Source organism: Humulus lupulus, chromosome 6 (genome assembly GCF_963169125.1).
Source record: "Humulus lupulus chromosome 6, drHumLupu1.1, whole genome shotgun sequence".
NCBI classification, from domain to species: Eukaryota; Viridiplantae; Streptophyta; class Magnoliopsida; order Rosales; family Cannabaceae; genus Humulus; species Humulus lupulus.
In genome coordinates, this window is record NC_084798.1 from 170,045,189 (window position 1) to 170,065,340 (window position 20,152).

Sequence of the window (20,152 nt, forward strand, 5' to 3'; positions counted from 1 at the left end):
GCTCGAAAGCTGATGAGAAATATGGGAGATTAAGGCCTTGGAGATATATGATAATGACTTTGAATATCTATAAGTGTTGTTTATAAGGGGCGTGCTCTGCATTTATTATTGTAAATCCCATAAAATCATGGGATATTATTCGATTAGTTATACGCCCCCTGGTCTTCAGGGGACGTTTCCTTTTATATCGGATTGCAGGCATTTAGAGCCATTTAATTTATTTACACAAAAAGGGTAACTACCCAAAATATGTGGGATAGTATTCTGCATCCTTCTCTATAAATAGAGAAGTCGTGCACCATTGTAATGGACCGAAATTCTGAACCTTGAGAGAAAACTCTGAAGAATTCATGCTTAAGGATTTTTAGAGATAATCTTGAGTTTAATAACAGAGACTCGTGGACTAGGCAGATTTAACTGCTGAACCACGTAAAAATCGTGTTTTGTGTTGTTTTTTTTTTAATTGGTCATTACTGTTTGTTGTTTACGTGCTCTTCTTTCACTGTTGACGAAAAACGACGTCAACATTTAGTATCAATTTGAAATTGTGAATAGTGCTAGAATTGTTATGTAATTGTCCCTATTTGTATGTATAAAAAGTGAAATTTCCCTTTTCAAATCTCTTGATGGACTCATGGCCCATAAGTCTACTAATTTATACTATGACCCCTAAACACATAATTTGTCATACTTATGCCCTTACTACATGAAGGAATTATTGTTCATAAGACTTCATTACACTTATGTCAAATTCATATAGACATTTATTAATCATAAACATAGTCAAATAGATATATAAACATGTAATCAAATAAAATTGCGAAAATACCTCTAAAGGTTACCATATTACAAAAATACTCATTTTTAAGGAAACATATATTACAAATATACCATTTAAACAAATAAAGTTGGAGCCAAAATGCAAATTCTCAGCCTAGTGGGTGGTGACATGTCACCCTACAAGTGTCACAAATTGAAGCCTATTGAGTACGCAATGAAAAACTGAGAGGGTGTTTGACACCTTAACTAAAAAACAGTTTTTTGTTTTTAAAAGCTAAAAACTGTTTTTTGAAAATAAGTGGGGGGTGTTTGGCATTGTTTTCAGAAAATAATTTTTAAAAACAAAGTTACAAAATACATAAAATTTTGAGAACAACAAAAAATTGTTTTCTGTTGTTCTCAAATTTTTTTTCCTAACTTTACTTCTTATTTTTCATCATTTTTTCTTTCAAATTATTTTATCTTATTATTTATTACAAATTTTTAAAATATTTTTCTCTTTGTAAATATATTTGTTCATTTTTTATTTAAGATTAAAAAAAAATAAAACTAAAAAAATTGTTTTTAGAAAATATTAACCAAACACTTCTTATTTTTTTAAAACTACAAAAACAGTTTTCTATTCTCATTTCTGAGAACAAAATTTTGAAAACAAAAAACAGAAAACAATGCCAAATAGGCCCTGACTTTTTAAATTCTATAGGTTATCTCACATGCATTGAAACTTATTGAGGTAATATTGAATACCATTGAACTCATGTCTATTACAAATTTCATATATGCATCGGAAAAACCATCAAAGAGCATCAAATTAAAAAAAAAGCTATTTTTTTAAACACAAAAAGCTCAAGAATCAATCACAAACAATCGAAGCAATAACACTAAAATGCAATAAATCTAATATTTTGACACTACAATGATTCTAACTTTAAACTAAACAATTCAACACCCACAAAAATTGAGTCCTAACCTATATGATTGAGGAGGTCCTCATCTGTGGGTTTTTTAATAGCGTGGGTATGTGAAAATAAGGTCGCCAATACTAATAAAGGAGGCCCTCGACGTGTGTCCTTCAAACTCGTGGATGCAATGTTTAATCTTGAGTTCAAGAGGGACTTCATGGATTAGGTTCGGGTTCGAGTAAGAGAGGAGAGAATTCGATTGAGTGAGGCAGATGGATAGTTTGGGTAATATTTGAATTTGTAGCATACTTTAGAAATTTTAACAATAGGGATCATAGTTATCTATTTAGGTCCACCTTGAGGATAGGATCTTAAATTTTCTATTATTCAAAGTCTAATCATTAAAAAAAAAATAGCCGAGCGTGGAATAAGGGTAATTTAATTTAAATTGAAGGTTAGGCATTACAAGTAGTACACAAGTTACACAACAAAAGAAAAAGGGGGGAAAATGTGGCGGTTAGTTCGCAAAGACAGTAGAACAATGACATGTTTTCTCTTCACTCAATCACTCTTCCTCGCCTCTGCCTCTCATAATTCTCACTCTTTCATTTCCAAACCCTCTCACTCTTTCCGCAGTCCTCTTCCCCAACGCTCTTCTGTAAGTCTCTCTCTCTCTCTCTCTCTCTCTCTTCTTTCTCCATTACTGAACATCATCGCCCATTTCTTATATACATATACAATATTTATTTACATATCTTCAGGTTTTTCTCCACCCAATTGCCAGCTCTGCAAGTTTGGCTTTTTGTTCCAAGCCTGGAAGCCAATCGAGAGTAGTGTCAACCAAAAGCATGCAAAATTCGGACTCTATATCGTACCTGACACAGCGCCAAGCTGCCGAGATCGATGAGACCCTCATGGGTCCTCTTGGGTTTAGTGTCGATCAATTAATGGTCCGTCTTTTCTATTTTCTGCAAGAAGCTTCTCTTTTTTCATTTGTGTTCTTAATTCGATATGGGTTTGTTCTTGTTCATCCTCCATTGTAGGAATTGGCTGGTTTGAGCGTGGCTGCTGCCATAGCAGAGGTAATGTATTGTTCTCTTTTTGTTTTTGATTGAGTTAAATTAGACTATGAAAAATTTGGGTTTTGTGAATTGAGTTTCCTTTTGAAAATCCATACTTATGGATAATCGTTGACGTGAACCAAATCCACATTTAGTAGAATGTATTCTTATACTTCTATTGTATGAACTGAGAATTTAAATTCTGATCATCCGTAGAATTTAATTGTGTTAATTTTATTGCCTTGTAGTTTGTATTATGTGGGGAAGATATGATTGGATTGTACTCATTGATAATTCCTTGCAACACGCCTACTTACAGTGACGGAGTCATGACTTATTTTTGGCAGATATTGCCTTTTTCAACTTTTTGTGAGCAAGCAGAATACTCAAGACGAGCAATAAAAATATGAGATGCTTGAAATGAACTTGTTCCAATTTTTTTCTGTAAATTTAAGGGGTTTCATTGCCTTATTTATTTATTTATTATTATTATTTTAAAAAAATTAGACCATATAATTTGTTTTAGCTTAATAAGATAAATATAAAGGAAAATAAAATAAAATAAAATTGAGGGGCTACCAAGTGGCTCCGTTACTGCCTACTTAGGCCTTTAATTCTGTTCGGAGGTATTGAGAACTCAGTTTTGGAAATTCTATGCTTTCCACTTATGAAGCATTATGTTTTTGTTTTGGAAGGTCTACAAATCAAGTGAGCATAATCGTGTGCTTGCTATTTGTGGCCCTGGGAACAATGGTGGTGATGGTCTTGTTGCTGCTCGCCATCTGCTTCACTTTGGGTATAAACCTATTATTTGTTATCCGAAAAGAACTCCCAAGCCTCTGTATGATGGGCTTGTTACTCAGGTATGTTCCGTACATTTTATTGTTATAGAGCTTTACTTTCATATTAATGGATTGACAATCCTCAGCTTCTTTTATACTGTTTTTCTTTAGATACTTATCTTATTAGTAATTTTGTAGCTAGAATCACTCTCAGTCCCTTTCATCTCCGTTGAAGATTTGCCTTTAAACTTGTCGGAGGACTTTGACATTATTGTTGATGCAATGTTTGGGTTCTCGTACCATGGTATTTATCATCTTTTTGTTTCTGGATCTCCTAAACGAACTTTATTCCTTCTAGTAAAGTCATCAAATTTAGTTCTTTAAATTGATTCTAGATCTTTACATAGTAAGTCTATTCAAGGTGATAAATTATTATATACTATTTGTGTAGTGATGCATCCAATTGGATACACCTTATCGAGTATTGTTCTTTTAAAAAAATAAAATGAAGTTATACGAATGGGGTAGTTACAATAGATTTTTTTTTCTTCTAATTATCACTAGGAAAATGAAATATAATCTAATGGCCACAATGCATCATTTTTATCGATTTATCATCAATTGCAAAAAAATAATAAATACAACTTTTCAAATAAAATGTTTGCATAGACATATTGAACCAACTCCCATTGTATGTATTTATATAAACTAATCACCGTGTTTTAACAATCAGGTTCCCCAAGGCCTCCCTTTGATGGTTTGGTCCAAATGCTTGTTTCTCTACGGAATTTTGATGAAACACATCAAAAAACCCCTGCTATTGTCTCTGTGGACATTCCATCCGGGTGGCATGTTGAAGAAGGAGACATTGGTGGTGAAGGCATCAAACCTGACATGTTGGTAGGCTTGGAGGGAAACTGCCATTGTGTTTTCACACTGATTTGGAAGATTTCATTTTCAAAATTTGTTTATGAGAATGTGAAAGAATGAACTATCTTTTTTTTTTTTGAGCAAAAAGAATGAACTATCTTATTCAATGAGTTTCAGTGTTTTTTAGGTTTCTTTGACTGCTCCGAAGTTGTGTGCAAAAAAATTTTCTGGCCCACACCACTTTCTGGGTGGCAGATTTGTACCTCCACTAATTGCTGAAAAGTACAAACTACATCTTCCATCATATAGTGGAACTTCTATGTGTGTTCGGATTGGGAAACCTCCAAAAATTGATGTATCAGCTCTGAGAGAGAATTACATTTCTCCTGAGTTCCTTGAGGAAGAAGTGGAATCTGACCCAATAAATCAGGTAGAATAAGTGAATTGCTGGGTGATTATTACTTTTTCAATCTTGCGTACTTATAATTTATTTTAAACATGTACATATATATACATATTTGTTATATTTAGTTGCAGAAATTAGCCTGGTATATCAATTAAGTGAATAGCTATCTTGCAGTTCCGCAAGTGGTTTGAGGAAGCAGTGGGTGCTGGATTAAAAGAACCAAATGCCATGGCCTTGTCAACTGCCGGAAAGAATGGAAAAGTGTAATGTTTACTTTTGCTGCTTTGTTACCTTTATTGTCAGTACTGTATATTTGTATATTCATGGAGTATTTATTTGTGTCAGATGTGCACACTTCAGTTATTTAAATAGAGTTCTAAATTGAAAATTTTCCTTCTCTTGTGCTAGACTGAAATAACATGTTAGGGTTTGTATTACACTCAAGGGTTTTATTGAGTCTAAAGTTTCTCCTAATCTTGTCATGCACTTTGTAAGATGCAAGTGTGTGATGTCATCTGATATAATTATTCTCTAACTCTCAAAGAATGTAAGATCGAACTTGGATGCTTTGTGATATTAGTTGAACACTGATAGGCATCCTGTTTGAATTGACTGTACGCGTTGTAAGAAAACTAATGAGTGATGTGTTAGTAGCTTAGCTGGCAGGTTTGAGCATTGAGCGGTAGTTTGTTATGGAAGGTTTTATGTGTATTAAAAGAGACAAGCGTGTGAAGAGAGGATATGGCTGATCTAAGTTGTAACTGAGCTTTGCTCTGGGAGTCTTTCAAATACCCTGTCTGTTAGTTTGCTTACTGTGATTCAATAGTACACTCTCATTTTCTATTCATTTTCCATTTCTTTGCTCTACCAAACACACCAGCATGGTATTTGGGAATAATCTATGTTATTGAAGTGCTTAGCTTGTGGAGTCACTGTAGTTGCTCAACTATGACGTGCATAGAGGTATTTCCTTTGCACTAACCTCATTAACAAAGTCATCTACATATTTTTTAGAATAATAGTTTATTAGAAGTCCTACTTGAGGAAGATAATATTGCTTGGGGAGTGGTTATTTGGGAATCAAAGTTATGGCCTAAATTATGTGCAAGTAGAGTACTGTGTTAGGCCTCAAATATGCTTAACATGCCCAACATACTCAGATGCAAGAATAGGTCACAAGTTATTAGAGTGTTATTGTTGAGCAGTAATATCTTATGTTCCTATTGGCTGGTTGTATTTCTAGTTAGAATTCTGTTATTTCTTTTAGTTAGGGGCAGTCCTATCTTCTTAGAGGGTATCAGATTAGAATTTGTTTGTAAAATAAAGTAAATTACTTTCTGGGGAGATACCAAACTGTCTCGAAAAGTTTGGAATAGAAGAATTCTTTCAAGTATTGACTTCTGTATTTAGTGTCTATCATTACTGCTACAGCCCTTTGGAATCAGTTTTGTGGATTTCTCTATTTGACTACACAAGCAAATCATTGGTAAATTTCGGTAGTTTTCTCCAATAAAATTTATAACAACTATATTCTTAGTTTATTTTGTTTGGACCACATTTCCAGATGAACAATGTACTTATCAGTTTCTGTTATTTGTTTTTGCTTCTTGCATTTTGTGCTTTGATATTGCTGTTTCCTTTATAAATGTGAATTTGTTGATTCACTGTCATTTTACTGTTCTGTACAGCTCATCACGAATGGTATTGCTAAAAGGGTTTGATGAGAATGGTTTTGTCTGGTTAGTACCGCATCACCTTTATGATAGTGTACTTTCAGCAGCAGTGCTTGTAATGCCTTTCTATAAATGATTATAATTTTCTTCTGTTGTTCCCATATGCAGGTACACCAATTATGAGAGTCAAAAGGCTCATGAATTATCAGAAAATCCTCATGCATCGCTTCTTTTTTATTGGGATGGATTAAATCGGCAGGTACATTCATATTTATCATTTTTACACAAAATATGTTTTCCACCAGAGAGATATTGAAGACGTATCTTTATAAAGAATTTCTTATTTAGCTTATTTACTTGGATGTGGAAATCCGCTTTGGCTTTCTGGCATACCCTTACTCCTGAGTCTTATATGCAACAACCTTAACCTGAAAATATGTAATCATTCGTCAATTCTTCCAGAACTTTTATGTATTATGTGTAGCCATGTATGTTCAAGCACGGTTTTGAATGGTTATTTGAAGTTTTACATTTCTCTTTAGGGTTATTGGAAATTTAACTTCTAACATAGAATGGAAGATGGAAGATCCAGGGATTTGTTGCATAGCATATACAAATATCTGTTTTCTTTTGGTTTAATATTTATAACAACTTTTAAGGTCATAATCATCTTGCCTTGTGGGAGCTAACATTTTACCTCAAATACACTTTTCTAGTAATAACAAGGGGGATTGATTAAAAAAAACATGCATTTAAGTGGATTTGGACAAGAGAGGTTTATTAGTGTAAATAACTTTTCCAAGTTGTGTTCTTTTCTTTTCTTTCAGCAATAAGGTTCCTCCACTATTTAGGAAATGTTTATTTGCCTGTAATGGAAAAAATTGTCAAAGGAAAAAGTTTGAAGGAGGATTGGAATGAATAAAATTGAACCATCCCTTCTCAGTTTAAATAATTTTGTGAAGGATTCCCCACAACTGATGTCTTAAAGGAAAAAGTAAACACATCGATAGATATGGAATACACCTTCCTAATTTTCATTTCCATTACTTTCCACATTACTGATTTTTAAACATGCCTTAGCGTTTTGCCATCAGTAGCACTTCTAAATGAAGAGTATGCCGTACATTAACTTTTTATTTGTAGGTAAGAGTGGAAGGATCTGTTCAGAAAGTTTCTGATGAGGAATCTGAACAATACTTTCATTCCCGTCCTCAAGGAAGTCAAATCGGAGCAATAGTTAGCAAGCAGGTTCTATTTTTCTCATTCCTCCTTATTTATGTGTAACACATTTCCTTCAATCTAAAAAGAGATTGCTTATTAGGTTTTGCCTTTATTATGAAGGTTACAAAATAAAGTGTGCTACATTTTGTGAAAGTTTTATATGAGAAAATTAAACATATCCTTATTGTTGACAGTTATGGAAATCAAAGGGTGTGTCTTTCTAGTTCCCAAATTTATAGGGATTGTTTAGCATTCTATAATTAAAGTTGTGATTAGTGTATAAGCTATATAATACTAGCCCTAGGTTGTAAATTTGTATCACAGAAATAAAATACAGAAAGAAAGGTGATCTTTTCCTCACCATTTTTACATGGTATCAGAGCTTTAAGGCTCCTTCGGTCCTCTCTGTTTTCTTTTGTTCCCAGCCACATCTTTCTTTGACATCCAGTCCTCTCGGTAGTTCCAGTCCGACCACCGTCACCTAGTTCGACCACCGTCACCCAGTCGCATGGCCTCCTGAGACTCTCTCTGAAGCTCTCGGCTCTGAAGCTTTCGGTCGAACCCCATCGCACCACTCCGGCGTCCTCTCCAGTTGTATGACGCCCAGAAGTTCTCGGCATCCTCTCCAACTCAGGAGCTCTCAGCCACCATCTCTGACATCACTCTTGCCTGAGCTCTCGATTCTAGGTCTCTTGCCGCAACCATCTTGTCCCCAGTCTCGGCCGTGCACAGTCCTTTGACGCTCAGACTTCTCAGAAGTTCAATCGGTCCCTGGGTCACATAAGTCACCATGTCTACACGTAAAGAAAATTCATCTTAAAAGATTGGGCCATACTCGGCCTAAACACAACCCACCGACATCCCTAATTTTAATCCCAATTCAGTCCATCATCAACCCATCATTGCACCTATCAAGTTTAGGCCCACAATAAGTTTTTCTCATAATAGTGGGCCTACCCAAATCTAAGCCCAATCTCAGGCCCATAACCAGTTCACCTTTGCTTCTATCAAAACTGGTAATTTTTCTTCAACTTTCCAAACACCATGGATAATAGATTCCGGCGCTGCTGATCACATGACAGGTTTCCCTCACTTGTTTTATTCATATTATTAGTGTTCCACTAAATCTAGTGTCAAAATTGCAGATGGCTCTTACTCTCCTATTGTAGGAATTAGCACCATTACATTGTTTGCTGATTTACATCTTAAATTGGTTCTTTATGTACCTTCTTTAAAATGCAATTTAATCTCTGTCCATAAGCTAACGGTTAATAATCACTGCCTTGCTAAATTTGTGTCAAATTCTTGACACTCTCAGGATCTATCATTGGGGAGGGCGATTGACAGTGCTAGGATTCATGATGGACTTTATTTCTTTGATGGACAAAGAGGAGAGCAACCTTCTCAACTTCGTTTGGATTCAAGTTCTATTTCTAATTCTTATGTTTCAAAATCTGTTTTTGATTCAATTTCTCAAAAAATTATGTTATGGCACTGTCGACTTGGGCATCCAAGTTTTTTATATTTAAAACAATTATTTCCCTCTTTGTTTATTTATAAAAAGGTTGTTGATTTTTAATGTGATATTTGTCAATTTGCCAAACACACAGAGTCTCCTTCCTTCCAAAAATGTATGATCCTTCCCGTCCTTTCTCTCTTATCCATAATGACATTTGGGGTCCCTCAAAAGTTACTACTTCTCATGGTAAGCGTTGGTTCATTACATTCATTGATGATCACACACAGATCACTTGGGTTTATCTGCTTAAACATAAGTCTGGAGCTGATTCTGTTTTTCAAAACTTTCATCATATGATTTAAACGCAGTTTCAAACTTCTATTCGGACACTTCGTACTGACAATGGTACTGAATATTTCAATACTACTCTTAGTCCCTTTTTCCTTCATCATGGGATTATTCATCAAAGCTCCTATGGATACACCACAACAAAATGGGGTGGCTGAGCAGAAAATCGTCACCTATTAGAAGTTGCCCGTGCTCTCATGTTTACCATGCATGTTCAAAAATATCTTTGGGGTGATGCTGTCCTCTTTGCTACTTATCTCATTAATCGTCTTCCCAATCGAGCCCTTCAATTCAAAACACCATACTCTGTGTTTCAAACTCTGTATCCTTATGTGTCCACCAATTCTCTGCCAGTCAAAGTTTTTGGTTGCACTTCTTTTGTTCACATTCACTCCCAAAAGCGGAGTAAACTTGATCCTAAAGCCATTAAGACAGTGTTTTTGGATTATTTTCCTACACAAAAAGGCTATCGATGCTATTGTCCTCTCACCAGATAATCCTCCCAATACAACTAAAGTCTGCAAGCTGAACAAGTCTCTTTATGGCTTGAAACAATCTCCTCAAGCATGGTTCAACCGTTTCCTGAAAGTAGTAAGGGACTTGGATACACGCAAGGTTAGACTGATCATACTTTATTTATTAAACACTCTGGGATGGGAAAAATGTCAGTGTTAATTGTGTATGTTGATGACATAATTGTCACTGGTAACAACACTGAAGAAATGAATTCGATCAAAGAAATGTTGGCAAAAGAGTTTGAAGTCAAGAATCTCGGTTCACTCAGGTATTTTCTGGGGATGAAATTTGCTAGAAGCAAGGAGGGTATTTCTGTGTCCCAAAGAAAATATACTCTTGATCTTCTAAACGAGACAGGTATGCTTGGAAGTAAGCCAAGCAAAACTCCAATTGAGTTTGGAGACAAAAAGTGGATGTTTGAAGGAAATCCAGTTGATAAAGGAAGGTATCAACAACTAGTAGGAAAGCTAATCTACCTCGCACACACCAGTCCAAGTCTTGTTAGTCAATATATGCATGATTTGTGTCAAGGACATCTCAATGCCGTATATAGAATTCTAAGGTATCTTAAGCAAACTACAGGGAAAGGTCTTTTCTTCCAAAAGACAACTGAAAGGAAAGTTGAAGTATTCACAGATGCAGACTGGGCTGGCTCAGTTGATGATAGAAAGTCTACATCTGGATATTGCACAATAGTATGGAGAATGTGATAACACAGCGAAGTAAGAAGCAAACACTGGTTGCTAGAAGCAGTGCAGAAGCAGATTATAGAGCCATGACCCACGGAGTTTGTGAAGCAATATGGATCAAACGCCTATTAGAGGAGTTGAAGATTGAGTATAAAGCCCCTATTCAGCTTTATTGTGATAACCAGTTTACCATTAGTGTAGAAATATTAGAATAGAAAGCTTTGTTATCGAAATTAATGATAGGAATATTGTATTTTTATTTCTTTCCATGTATAGATATTTTATTATTTATTGTCCTAGTTTTTAGGATATTCTGTTCACAACAGAATTTGAGGATCGAGTCTTTTCTTTCTTTCTGTACATATTCACAGCTTGTAAACTGTTTCAATATCAAGTAATAAAATTATTCAGAAAATTCTACATGGTATTAGAGCTTGCATCTGAACCCTAGTTTCTTCTTTGCCATTTTCTTCAACAATCCCACTTGATTTCAATGGCCTCTCCTACTGACTCCGACTCCACTCCAGTCGAATCTGTGTCCTCAGAAAATGAATCCAAATCAGATCCCAGTGCCATCACTACTCCAAATCCTCCCCATGTCCTTGATAGTTCTCCTCTCTTGATTACTTGTCACAAACTCAGCTGGAAAAACTACTTTCAATGGTCTCAATCTGTCATCATGTATATCTCCGGCAGAGGGAAAGATGAATATCTTACTGGTGACATCGTGGAACCCAAGGAAACAGATCCTACTTATCGACAATGGAAAACCGAGAACAACATGGTAATGTCTTGGGTAATCAACTCCATGCTTCCTGAGATTGGAGAAAATTTTCTTCTCTATCGGACTACTCGAACTCTTTGGGAGGCAGCCCGTGACACCTACTCAAATTTTGAAAACACTTATGAACTTTTTGAAACAGAAACTAAACTGTTTGAACTTAAACAAGGAGACTCTAATGTGACACAGTATTATTATAATACTATCACACGTTTTTGGCAGCAACTTGATATGTTTAAAGTGTATTCTTGGAAGTGCCCTAATGATGCTGCCTTATACAAAGAGATTGTCGAGAAAAAGAGAACTTACAAATTTTTATTAGGGTTGAATAAGGACCTCGATCAAGTCAGAGGGAGAATTATGAGTTTCAAACCATGCCTTTCTATCCGTGAAGCTTTTTCTGAAGTCAGAAGGGAGGAAAGTCGCTTGAAGTTGATGATGCCGGACTTGACAGTGCACTCTGGTGGATCTGCAATGTTCACTCATTCCTCCTCTCAAGATGATAGAACTCGGAAGGGTAGACCTTGGTGTGACCACTGCAAACAACATGGCCATGTTCGTGACACTTGTTGGAAGATTCACGGCAAGCCAGTAGATTGGAAACCTCGATCCCGACCAGATCAAGGGCGTGCTAATGTGGACTATTGAAGGCGCACCTAGTGAGGTCAGTTCTATCTTCAGGGATCAACTTGATGCACTGCAGTAGCTTCTTGGGCAGATGACTCAACAAAAGCAATCTACTTTACCTTCAGCCGAAGCTAATGTCAACCTGATGAGTTCACAAGGTACAACCTCTCATGCATTTGCTGCTCATTCCAACTCAGGTCCTTGGATAGTTGATTCTAGGGCATCTGATCACATGAAAGGTGATTTACAAGTCTTCACCACCTTCAAACCGTGTACTTAATCTCATACAGTTAGAATTGTTGTTGGATCTCTTTCAAAAGTTTTAGGGACCGGATTTGTAAAATTATCAGATGACCTTCTTTCATCTGTTCTCTTTGTCCCTAAATTACATTGCAATCTTCTATCCATTAGCAAACTCACTAGAGATCTTAAATGTGTGACTAAATTTTATCCTACCATTTGTGAATTTCAGGTTGGGAGCTCGGGGAAGGTGATTGGCAATGCTGAATTGCATAATGGTCTCTACCTTCTCAAGGACAATTCTACAAATAAACAAGTTCGCAAGTTCAGTTGTGTTTCTCATTCTGTTTTTAATTATGTTTCTATTCTTAGTGAAAGTCTTGTTATGTTATGGCATTTACGCCTTGGACATCCAAATTTTGGTTATCATCAAAAACTATTTCCTCATTTAGTTATCAATAAAAGGTCAAATTTCTTTCATTGTGAGGTGTGCCAACTTGCTAAACATACTCGAAATATTTTTTCAAGCATTTCATATAAACCTTCAAAACCTATTACAATGATACACAGTGACATTTGGGGACCCTCACTGGTTAAAAATATTAATGGCTCTAGATGGTTTGTATCCTTCTTTGATGATCACACTCGAACAATATGGACTTTTCTCATGAAAGAAAAATCGAAAACTTCATCTATTTTTTAAATATTCCATTCTATGATTCAAAATCAATTCAAACAAAAAATTAAAGTTTTGAAAGCTGACAATGGGAAAGAATATTTTAACTCAATCCTTGGTCCATACTTGTTGGTGGTCCATACTTGTTGGATAAAGGAATCATTCATATTAGTTCATGCGTTGATACTCCGTAACAAAATGGAGTAGCCGAGAGGAAAAATAGACATCTTCTTGATGTTTCACGAGCTATTATGTTTTCAAAAAAAGTCCCAAATTTTTTTTGGGGGAAGCATTACTTACTGCTACCTACCTAATTAATCGTATGTCCAGCAGTGTGTTACAATTTAATACCCCAAGAAATGTGTTGTTGTCCTTGTATCTTCATATCTTAGCCTTCTCCTCAGAGTTACCGCTCAAAGTCTTTGGTTGTCCTGCTTTTGTCCATATCTACGATCATGCAAGATCAAAACTTGATCCCAAGTCTCAAATGTATCTTTATTGGGTATTCCAATACTAAGAAGGGATACAAGTGTTACGCTCCAGTTACCAAAAGAGTCTACAACACTTTGGATGTCGCATTTTTGAATATCAGTCTTTCTTTCCAAGGGTTGATATTCAGGGGGAGAATTCAAGGGAATATAAGCTCTGGGAAACCCTTCAAGATAATCAAGCTATTTTTTCACAGCCTAATATCATGACACATGAGCATCCTACTGTTCCCAAAGTCGGATCCTCCTGTGCACAGCCAACAAAATCCTAGTCCAAATAGCGTTGTCAAGTCAGTCGTCCATCAGTCAATCCTCCTTCAGAAAATACCAACAATTTTCCAAATTCATCACCCCTTCAAAATTGAGCACAACTTGACGTAGGAAACAAAGAACTTTGTGTTTATACAAGGAGAAAAGTTGGGAATATAGAGGTCAACATGCAAAACAAGGACTGTTCAGACACACCCGAGCTCTCTTGACCTTGAAAACACTGAAGGTATGGATTCCATAACTTATGAGTTAGTTTCTCCTATTGATAACGATCTTGATCTACCTATTGCTCATCGGAAAGGTGTTAGATCTTGCACTTGTCATCCGTTTGAAAAATATGTTGCTTATGGGAAACTAACTCCTATGTACCGAGCTTTTGTCTCTTCTCTTGAACGTGTTCAGATTCCTGCAAACATCTATGAGGCCTTGAAAGATTCAAAATGGAAAATTGCAGTCGATGAGGAGATTAAAGCACTTGAGAAAAACGGTACATGGGTTCTCACTAAGTTGCCTCACGAAAAGCAGGCAGTTGGGTGCAAGTGGATTTTTACAGTTAAATATAACTCAGATGAGAGCATCAACAGATTCAAGGCTCGGTTGGTTGCCAAGGGGTTCACTCAATCATACTGTGTTGACTATCAAGAGACTTTTGCTCCTGTTGCGAAACTTAACACAGTAAGAGTTTTGTTATCACTTGCTGTGAATTGTGACTGACCTTTATATCAGTTGGATGTTAAAAATGCTTTTCTAAATGGAGAATTGGAAGAAGTCTATATGGAGGTTCCACCAGGACTAGAAAAACACTTCAAAGGTCAGGTAGTGTGCAAACTTCTCAAATCCTTTTATGGCTTGAAGCAGTCATCTCGAGCATGGTTCGATAAATTTGCAAAGTCAGTTGTAAAGATTGGATACACTCAATGCCAAGTTGATCATACCTTGTTTGTAACGTTTTCTCCAACAGGGAAGCTGGCAATTCTCATTGTTTACGTAGATGACATTATCCTAACCTGAGATGACTCAGGTGAAATTTTGAATTTCAAAAGACTTCTTGCCTCAGAATTTGAGATAAAAGATCTAGGACAACTCAAATACTTTCTTGGAATGGAGGTAGCCCGACCTAGAGATGGAATTATTATATCTCAAAGAAAGTATATTCTAGATCTTCTAAAGGAAACTGGAATGATTGGGAGCAAACCTACAGACACTCCAATGGATCCAAACTTGAGAACCGAAGTGGGGAATCAATTCTAGTAGAGAGGGGGAGTTATCAAAGATTAGTAGGAAAACTGATTTATCTCATACTAGGTCTGATATTGCTTTCTCTGTCAGTGTAGTCAGTCAATATATGCATAGTCCTTGTGAGGAGCACTTGGAAGCCGTTTATTGAATTCTAAGGTATCTAAAGATGACCCCAGGTCTTGGTTTGCACTTCAAAAGGCACAACAATCGAGACTTAGAGATTTACACAGATTCCAGTTGGGTTGGAGAACTAACTGACAAACGATCAACTAGTGGCTACTGCACCTATGTTTGGGGTAATCTTGTTACCTGGCGAAGCAAAAAACAGTCTGTTGTTTTAAGAAGTAGTGCAGAGTCAGAATATCGTGCATTGGCCCTAGGTATATGTGAAGGGATGTGGATTAAAAGATTGATGAATGAGTTAAGAATTGACTCTTCTGAGGGGTTTAAAATGTACCGTGATAGTCAGGGTGCTATTAGCATCATTAAAAATCCAGTTCACCATGACAGAACAAAACATGTTGAAATAGACGAGCACTTCATCTCTAAAAAGGTGAATTCAAAGATTGTACAACTCAACTATATTCCTACAAAGAATCAAATTGCAGACATCCTAACAAAGGCTCTACCAAGAACAAGTTTTGAAGAATTTAATTTCAAGCTGGGTTTGTATAATATATACAACTCAGCTTGAGGGAGAGTGTAGAAATATTAGAATAGAAAACTTTGATAGGATACCGAAATTAATGATAGGAATATTGTATTTTTATTTCTTTCCTTGTATAGATATTTTTTTATTTATTGTCCTAGTTTTTATGATATTCTGTTCACAACAGAATTTGAGGATCAAGTCTTTTCTTTCCTTCTGGATATATTCACAGCTTGTAAACTGTTTCAATATCAAGTAATAAAATTATTCAGAAAATTCTACAATTAGTATTGTCCATAACCCTATACATCATGACAAAACTAAATACGTTGAAGTAGATTGTCATTTTATTAAGGAGAAGATTGATGGAGGAATTATTAGCATTAAATATGTCCAAACAGATCATCAACTGGCTGATATTCTCACAAAAGGGTTATTTGAACGGGTATTTGATTTCCTAGTAAACAAGTTTGGACTCATTAATATCTGAAGTCTAGTCTAGCATGAGGGGGAGTGTTGACCGTTATGGAAATCAAAGGGTGTGACTTTCTAGTTCCCTCATTTATGGGGATTGTTTAATATTTTGAAATTAAAGTTGTGATTAGTGTATAGCCTATATAATACTAGCCCTAGGTTGTAAATTTGTATCACAGAAATAAAATACAAATAGAAAGGTGATCTTTTCCTCACCATTTTTACACTTATACTTGGCAAAAGAGAATCCAAAAACTGTTTTAGTAATTTACGTCTTTCACTAATATTCTTTATAGCGTCCTTGTATAGCGAGTTCCTAAATATGATTAAGTTAGGAAATAGAGAGAAGATAAGATATTGGGAAGATGCTTGGATAGGAAACATTGTGCTGAAAGAGATGTTTCCAGATTTGGCTTTGCTTTCCTCTGCAAAAAAAAAAAAAAAAAAGTTTCAAAGAATTCTTTGTAGAGGGTTGAGTGGGAACTGAGGTCAGCTGGAATCTACATTTCCAAAAAAGACAAAAAAATGGTAGAGAAGTCCCTAATCTGATTGAGCTCCTGCAATGGTAAGAGAATTGTTCCCCATGCACTTCGTTGGAGGGTGGAAGGGTTTGGATTGTGGACAGCACCGAGATTTTTTTTTTAAAATCTGCATTTGAAAGTTTAAAGTTTAATACCTTGGATGTTGAGAAGGAATGGGCAAAAGTTCTGTGGAAAATTTCTGCCTTATCAAAAGTAAAAGCTTTTGGATGGCTTCTTGCTGTGGGAAGGTTTACACAAAACTATGCAAAAAAGATGCCCCTACCAAACCTTGTCTCCAGGTTGGTGTGTTTGCTGCAGATCAAATGGAGGATCAATAACCTATTTATTGTGGACTAAGCTACTTAAGGAATTTAGCCTTAACCGGTGTGCATGTCACACCTTTGTACCCAGTTGATGGCGTGTAAGCTGAAGGGAGATAATACGTGTTTCAACATTGTGTTCAGCAGCAACCCTGGCCATTTTTTGAGCTGTGGTTGGAGAGAAACAGCTGAATATTTGATGACAGAAGAAACAAAAGAAAAAAAATTATGGAAAAGATAAAATTCTGGGTGGGAACTTGGGTTTATAAAGCTAAAGGTTTTGAGGGACTCGCTATCTCAGATTTAAGCAGAGAGTGGACCATTTTTTTGTAATGTTGTTGTTTTCTTTTTCTGTTTCCTTGTATGTCTTTTGGCTGTGTTTTAGGTTCACGTTCTCATTTCTCTGAGTTATGAGTTAAACATGTTCCCTTTAGTTTGTATTTTATCCCATTGATGAATACAAAGTTTTGTTTCTTGTTGTTGTTGTTTTGTTTCTTTCACTTTGCAATATATTTATCTTAGATAGGCTGCCACAAAGATGACACTTGAATAATTATCAAAACTCTTACAATACTTTTGTTTCTTTCAGAGTACAGTAGTTCCCGGAAGGAATGTTCTATATGAATTATATAAAGAATTAGAGGAAAAATACTCCGATGGGTAAGTCATTTGGTATTTTATTTTGACTTGGGCAAGTAATGTACAATTCTTTAAGGCCTCTTTTGGTGATTAGGATAGTATTGGATTGAATTAAACAAACAAAATAGAAAACAAATAAAGAATGGGCAATATAATAATTTGTCAACAACTTATGAAGAACAAGTTGGATAGAAAGATTTAATTTTTTGTCTTATTATTGATATATATATATATATATATATGAAGGGAGAGGATTGGATATGATAGAATTATTCCAAGTTTCTCAATTGGACTAAATCATCCCATGGAAGGAGGATTAGTTCTGTTGTTAGATTGATTTTTTCAATATGCTGAAAATTTACTCGATCCAATGATGTCCTTTCTCATCCAAGAATATAGATAATGGGTCCCAGCTTCTTGGTTCACAGCTTCTTGGTCCATCACTGCTTTACATGCTGTGGCTGCCATTTTGTTTTACTTTGCTATCATTACAAAGTCAATAAGGTTTTTGTTCTGCATGGACACTTGAATGATTTTCATACCTGTTCTCTATTCCGTTTATTAAAAATGAAGGAACACAATTTATTCCTTTTAAAATGTCTGGAATAATTTTATTTTCTTGTTTGCACAGAAGTGTGATTCCAAAGCCTAAACACTGGGGAGGATACCGGCTTGAACCTGAGCTGTTTGAGTTTTGGCAAGGACAGAAGTCTCGATTGCATGACAGGTAGTTTCTATCCCATTTACGAGAGATGTTCATTTTTCATCCTTGTGCTAGAATATGGTGTATGCATATCAAGTTGGCTTGTGTGGCACACATGACGGACATGATTGAAGCAATTAATATACACTTGTTAAAAAGATGAATGAGAGGAAAATTATGCTGTTTAAAATTCAGTTTTACATTGTGCAAAATTTCCTTTACATTGATAAATCTAGGAACACAAATAATAGCAATAGGCAGCAAAGTAGAGAAATAGAGTGATTTTATTGATAATCCCAGGTAATATGAGAGTCGTGGTTGAGTACACCGTAAGAATTGGCATGCCCAGCGCGCACTCAGCCCTCTTATTCTTACAACTTTTCATATACATTGATTCTAGGACCTTCTAGAACAATTACAATCAAATTCCAAGACAATTAAAGCCTTCCCATAATTATCCCAAAATCACTCACCAACTACACTTTCCTACTTCGGGCATAGGCTTTGTGGATTGGAGGTCTATCATACATATGTGATCTTTTATTAATCATGTTTTTAATTTCTTTCATTATCCAGGTGGTAAAGTCTTCATATGTTTATATATCACCGACTGGTTAGGAACTGTAGTCCTGAGATCCAAATCAAGCATTTGCATCTTGAACTGGTTTGTTATTTTGTAGGATGTTGGTTTTGTGTTCCTTTGGTGTGAAATACAGATTGCACATTGAGAAAGATGTATCTCATTTGATCTTATAATTGTAGCAAAAGGTTCAGGTTGATACTTTCTTACACTGACAGCCATATTCTCTCTCAATTTGTTTTTGTTCTGTTCTGGTACAGACTGAGGTACTCCCCTGAGGAAACCAATGGAGAACGAGTATGGAAAGTTGAACGTTTAGCTCCCTGACTATTATTTTCAGCTTCATCGCTGTGAACTTTGCTGCTAGCAGTATAGAGCAATTTATAATGTGCAATGGTATTGGAATGGTGTATAACGAAATGGAAGTTGATTGCTTGTAACTTCACAATGGTATTGGAAGCATTTTAATATTACTTTGTGTGGCCTATGAAAAATGCATATAATTGGAACTCTTAGACACCAAAATAAGAGTTAATGTGGGGGTATTATGTATCTTATCATTCATAGTACTTTATTATTGTCCTTTTTTACGTTATTGAAATAAAAGTTCTTACCTTATGTGCATCATTCTGATGGGTATCAGATTACCATCAATAACAACATTTAGTAGCTATTTATCGTAGTTCATGTCGTGTACTTAGGGCCTTGGTTGTTGAAACTTTTGGATTTTGGGACTATAAAAGGTCTTTTACAAGAAAAAACTTATTTTAGTTAGGGAAAATACTAATTTGGCTCTTGTGTTTTGCCTGAATACTCTCGTCTCCCACAAAGCCTCGCCCAAGACCCCCGAACCTGCAAAATTCTTCCCCCGTTCACCATTGCTACCTCTCTCACAGATTTAAAGCTTGAGCAATGTTGAAGCACTGCTAGGCGACAAGAAGTCGACAGATTCACAAACCTTTAGATGGAGAGCACCTATGTTGGAGACGATAAGCAACCCGCTGACCTGGGATTTGAGTTTGGAATGAAGTCACCATTTCAAAAGATCGTGGAAGCCGTATATAATAACAGAATCGTGACCTTGTTTGGGAGCGTCGGAAAAATGTTGGAGCTGTTTGAAGAAGCCCAAGGGCAGCTGAGGAAGGAGGTGAGGAAAAAGTCATGGATGGCTGGAATCGAAATGGGTTCTGCTCAGTGCTTGAACATATATTTTGTCTATGGCCAGTTGAGGGGAGACT

The 20,152-nt window shown here is 35.8% G+C and overlaps 1 protein-coding gene across 5 annotated transcripts; it reads left to right on the top strand.

The window, feature by feature from the left end:
* Positions 1–2,152: 2,152 nt before the first annotated feature.
* LOC133782714 (pyridoxine/pyridoxamine 5'-phosphate oxidase 1, chloroplastic) lies at positions 2,153–19,541 on the top strand. 5 transcript variants are annotated; one of them, XR_009870680.1, is made up of 15 exons: positions 2,153–2,340; positions 2,444–2,632; positions 2,726–2,764; positions 3,439–3,606; positions 3,724–3,829; positions 4,259–4,425; positions 4,583–4,825; positions 4,976–5,064; positions 6,490–6,540; positions 6,643–6,733; positions 7,618–7,722; positions 12,588–12,684; positions 17,582–17,652; positions 18,266–18,358; positions 19,175–19,301. XR_009870680.1 is itself a non-coding variant. In XM_062222073.1 (14 exons), exons 1-14 carry the CDS (start codon positions 2,191–2,193, stop codon positions 19,239–19,241), a joined length of 1,629 nt encoding a protein of 542 aa, XP_062078057.1. In that variant the 5' UTR covers positions 2,158–2,190; the 3' UTR covers positions 19,242–19,541. The 5 variants fall into 5 exon arrangements, 3 of the variants coding, with proteins under 3 accessions (XP_062078057.1, XP_062078056.1, XP_062078058.1); XR_009870679.1 differs by having other exon boundaries at positions 2,154–2,340; positions 18,263–18,358; XM_062222073.1 differs by lacking the exon at positions 12,588–12,684 and having other exon boundaries at positions 2,158–2,340; positions 19,175–19,541.
* The last annotated feature ends 611 nt before the right edge of the window (positions 19,542–20,152 follow it).

Bases quoted from the DNA above. Each gene is read 5' to 3' on its own strand.
- LOC133782714 (XM_062222072.1), top strand. From the start codon at position 2,191: ATGTGGCGGTTAGTTCGCAAAGACAGTAGAACAATGACATGTTTTCTC. The intron at 2,633-2,725 runs GTCCGTCTTTTC...CCTCCATTGTAG, and splicing joins TTAGTGTCGATCAATTAATG to GAATTGGCTGGTTTGAGCGT. The intron at 5,065-6,489 runs GTAATGTTTACT...TGTTCTGTACAG, and splicing joins GCCGGAAAGAATGGAAAAGT to CTCATCACGAATGGTATTGC.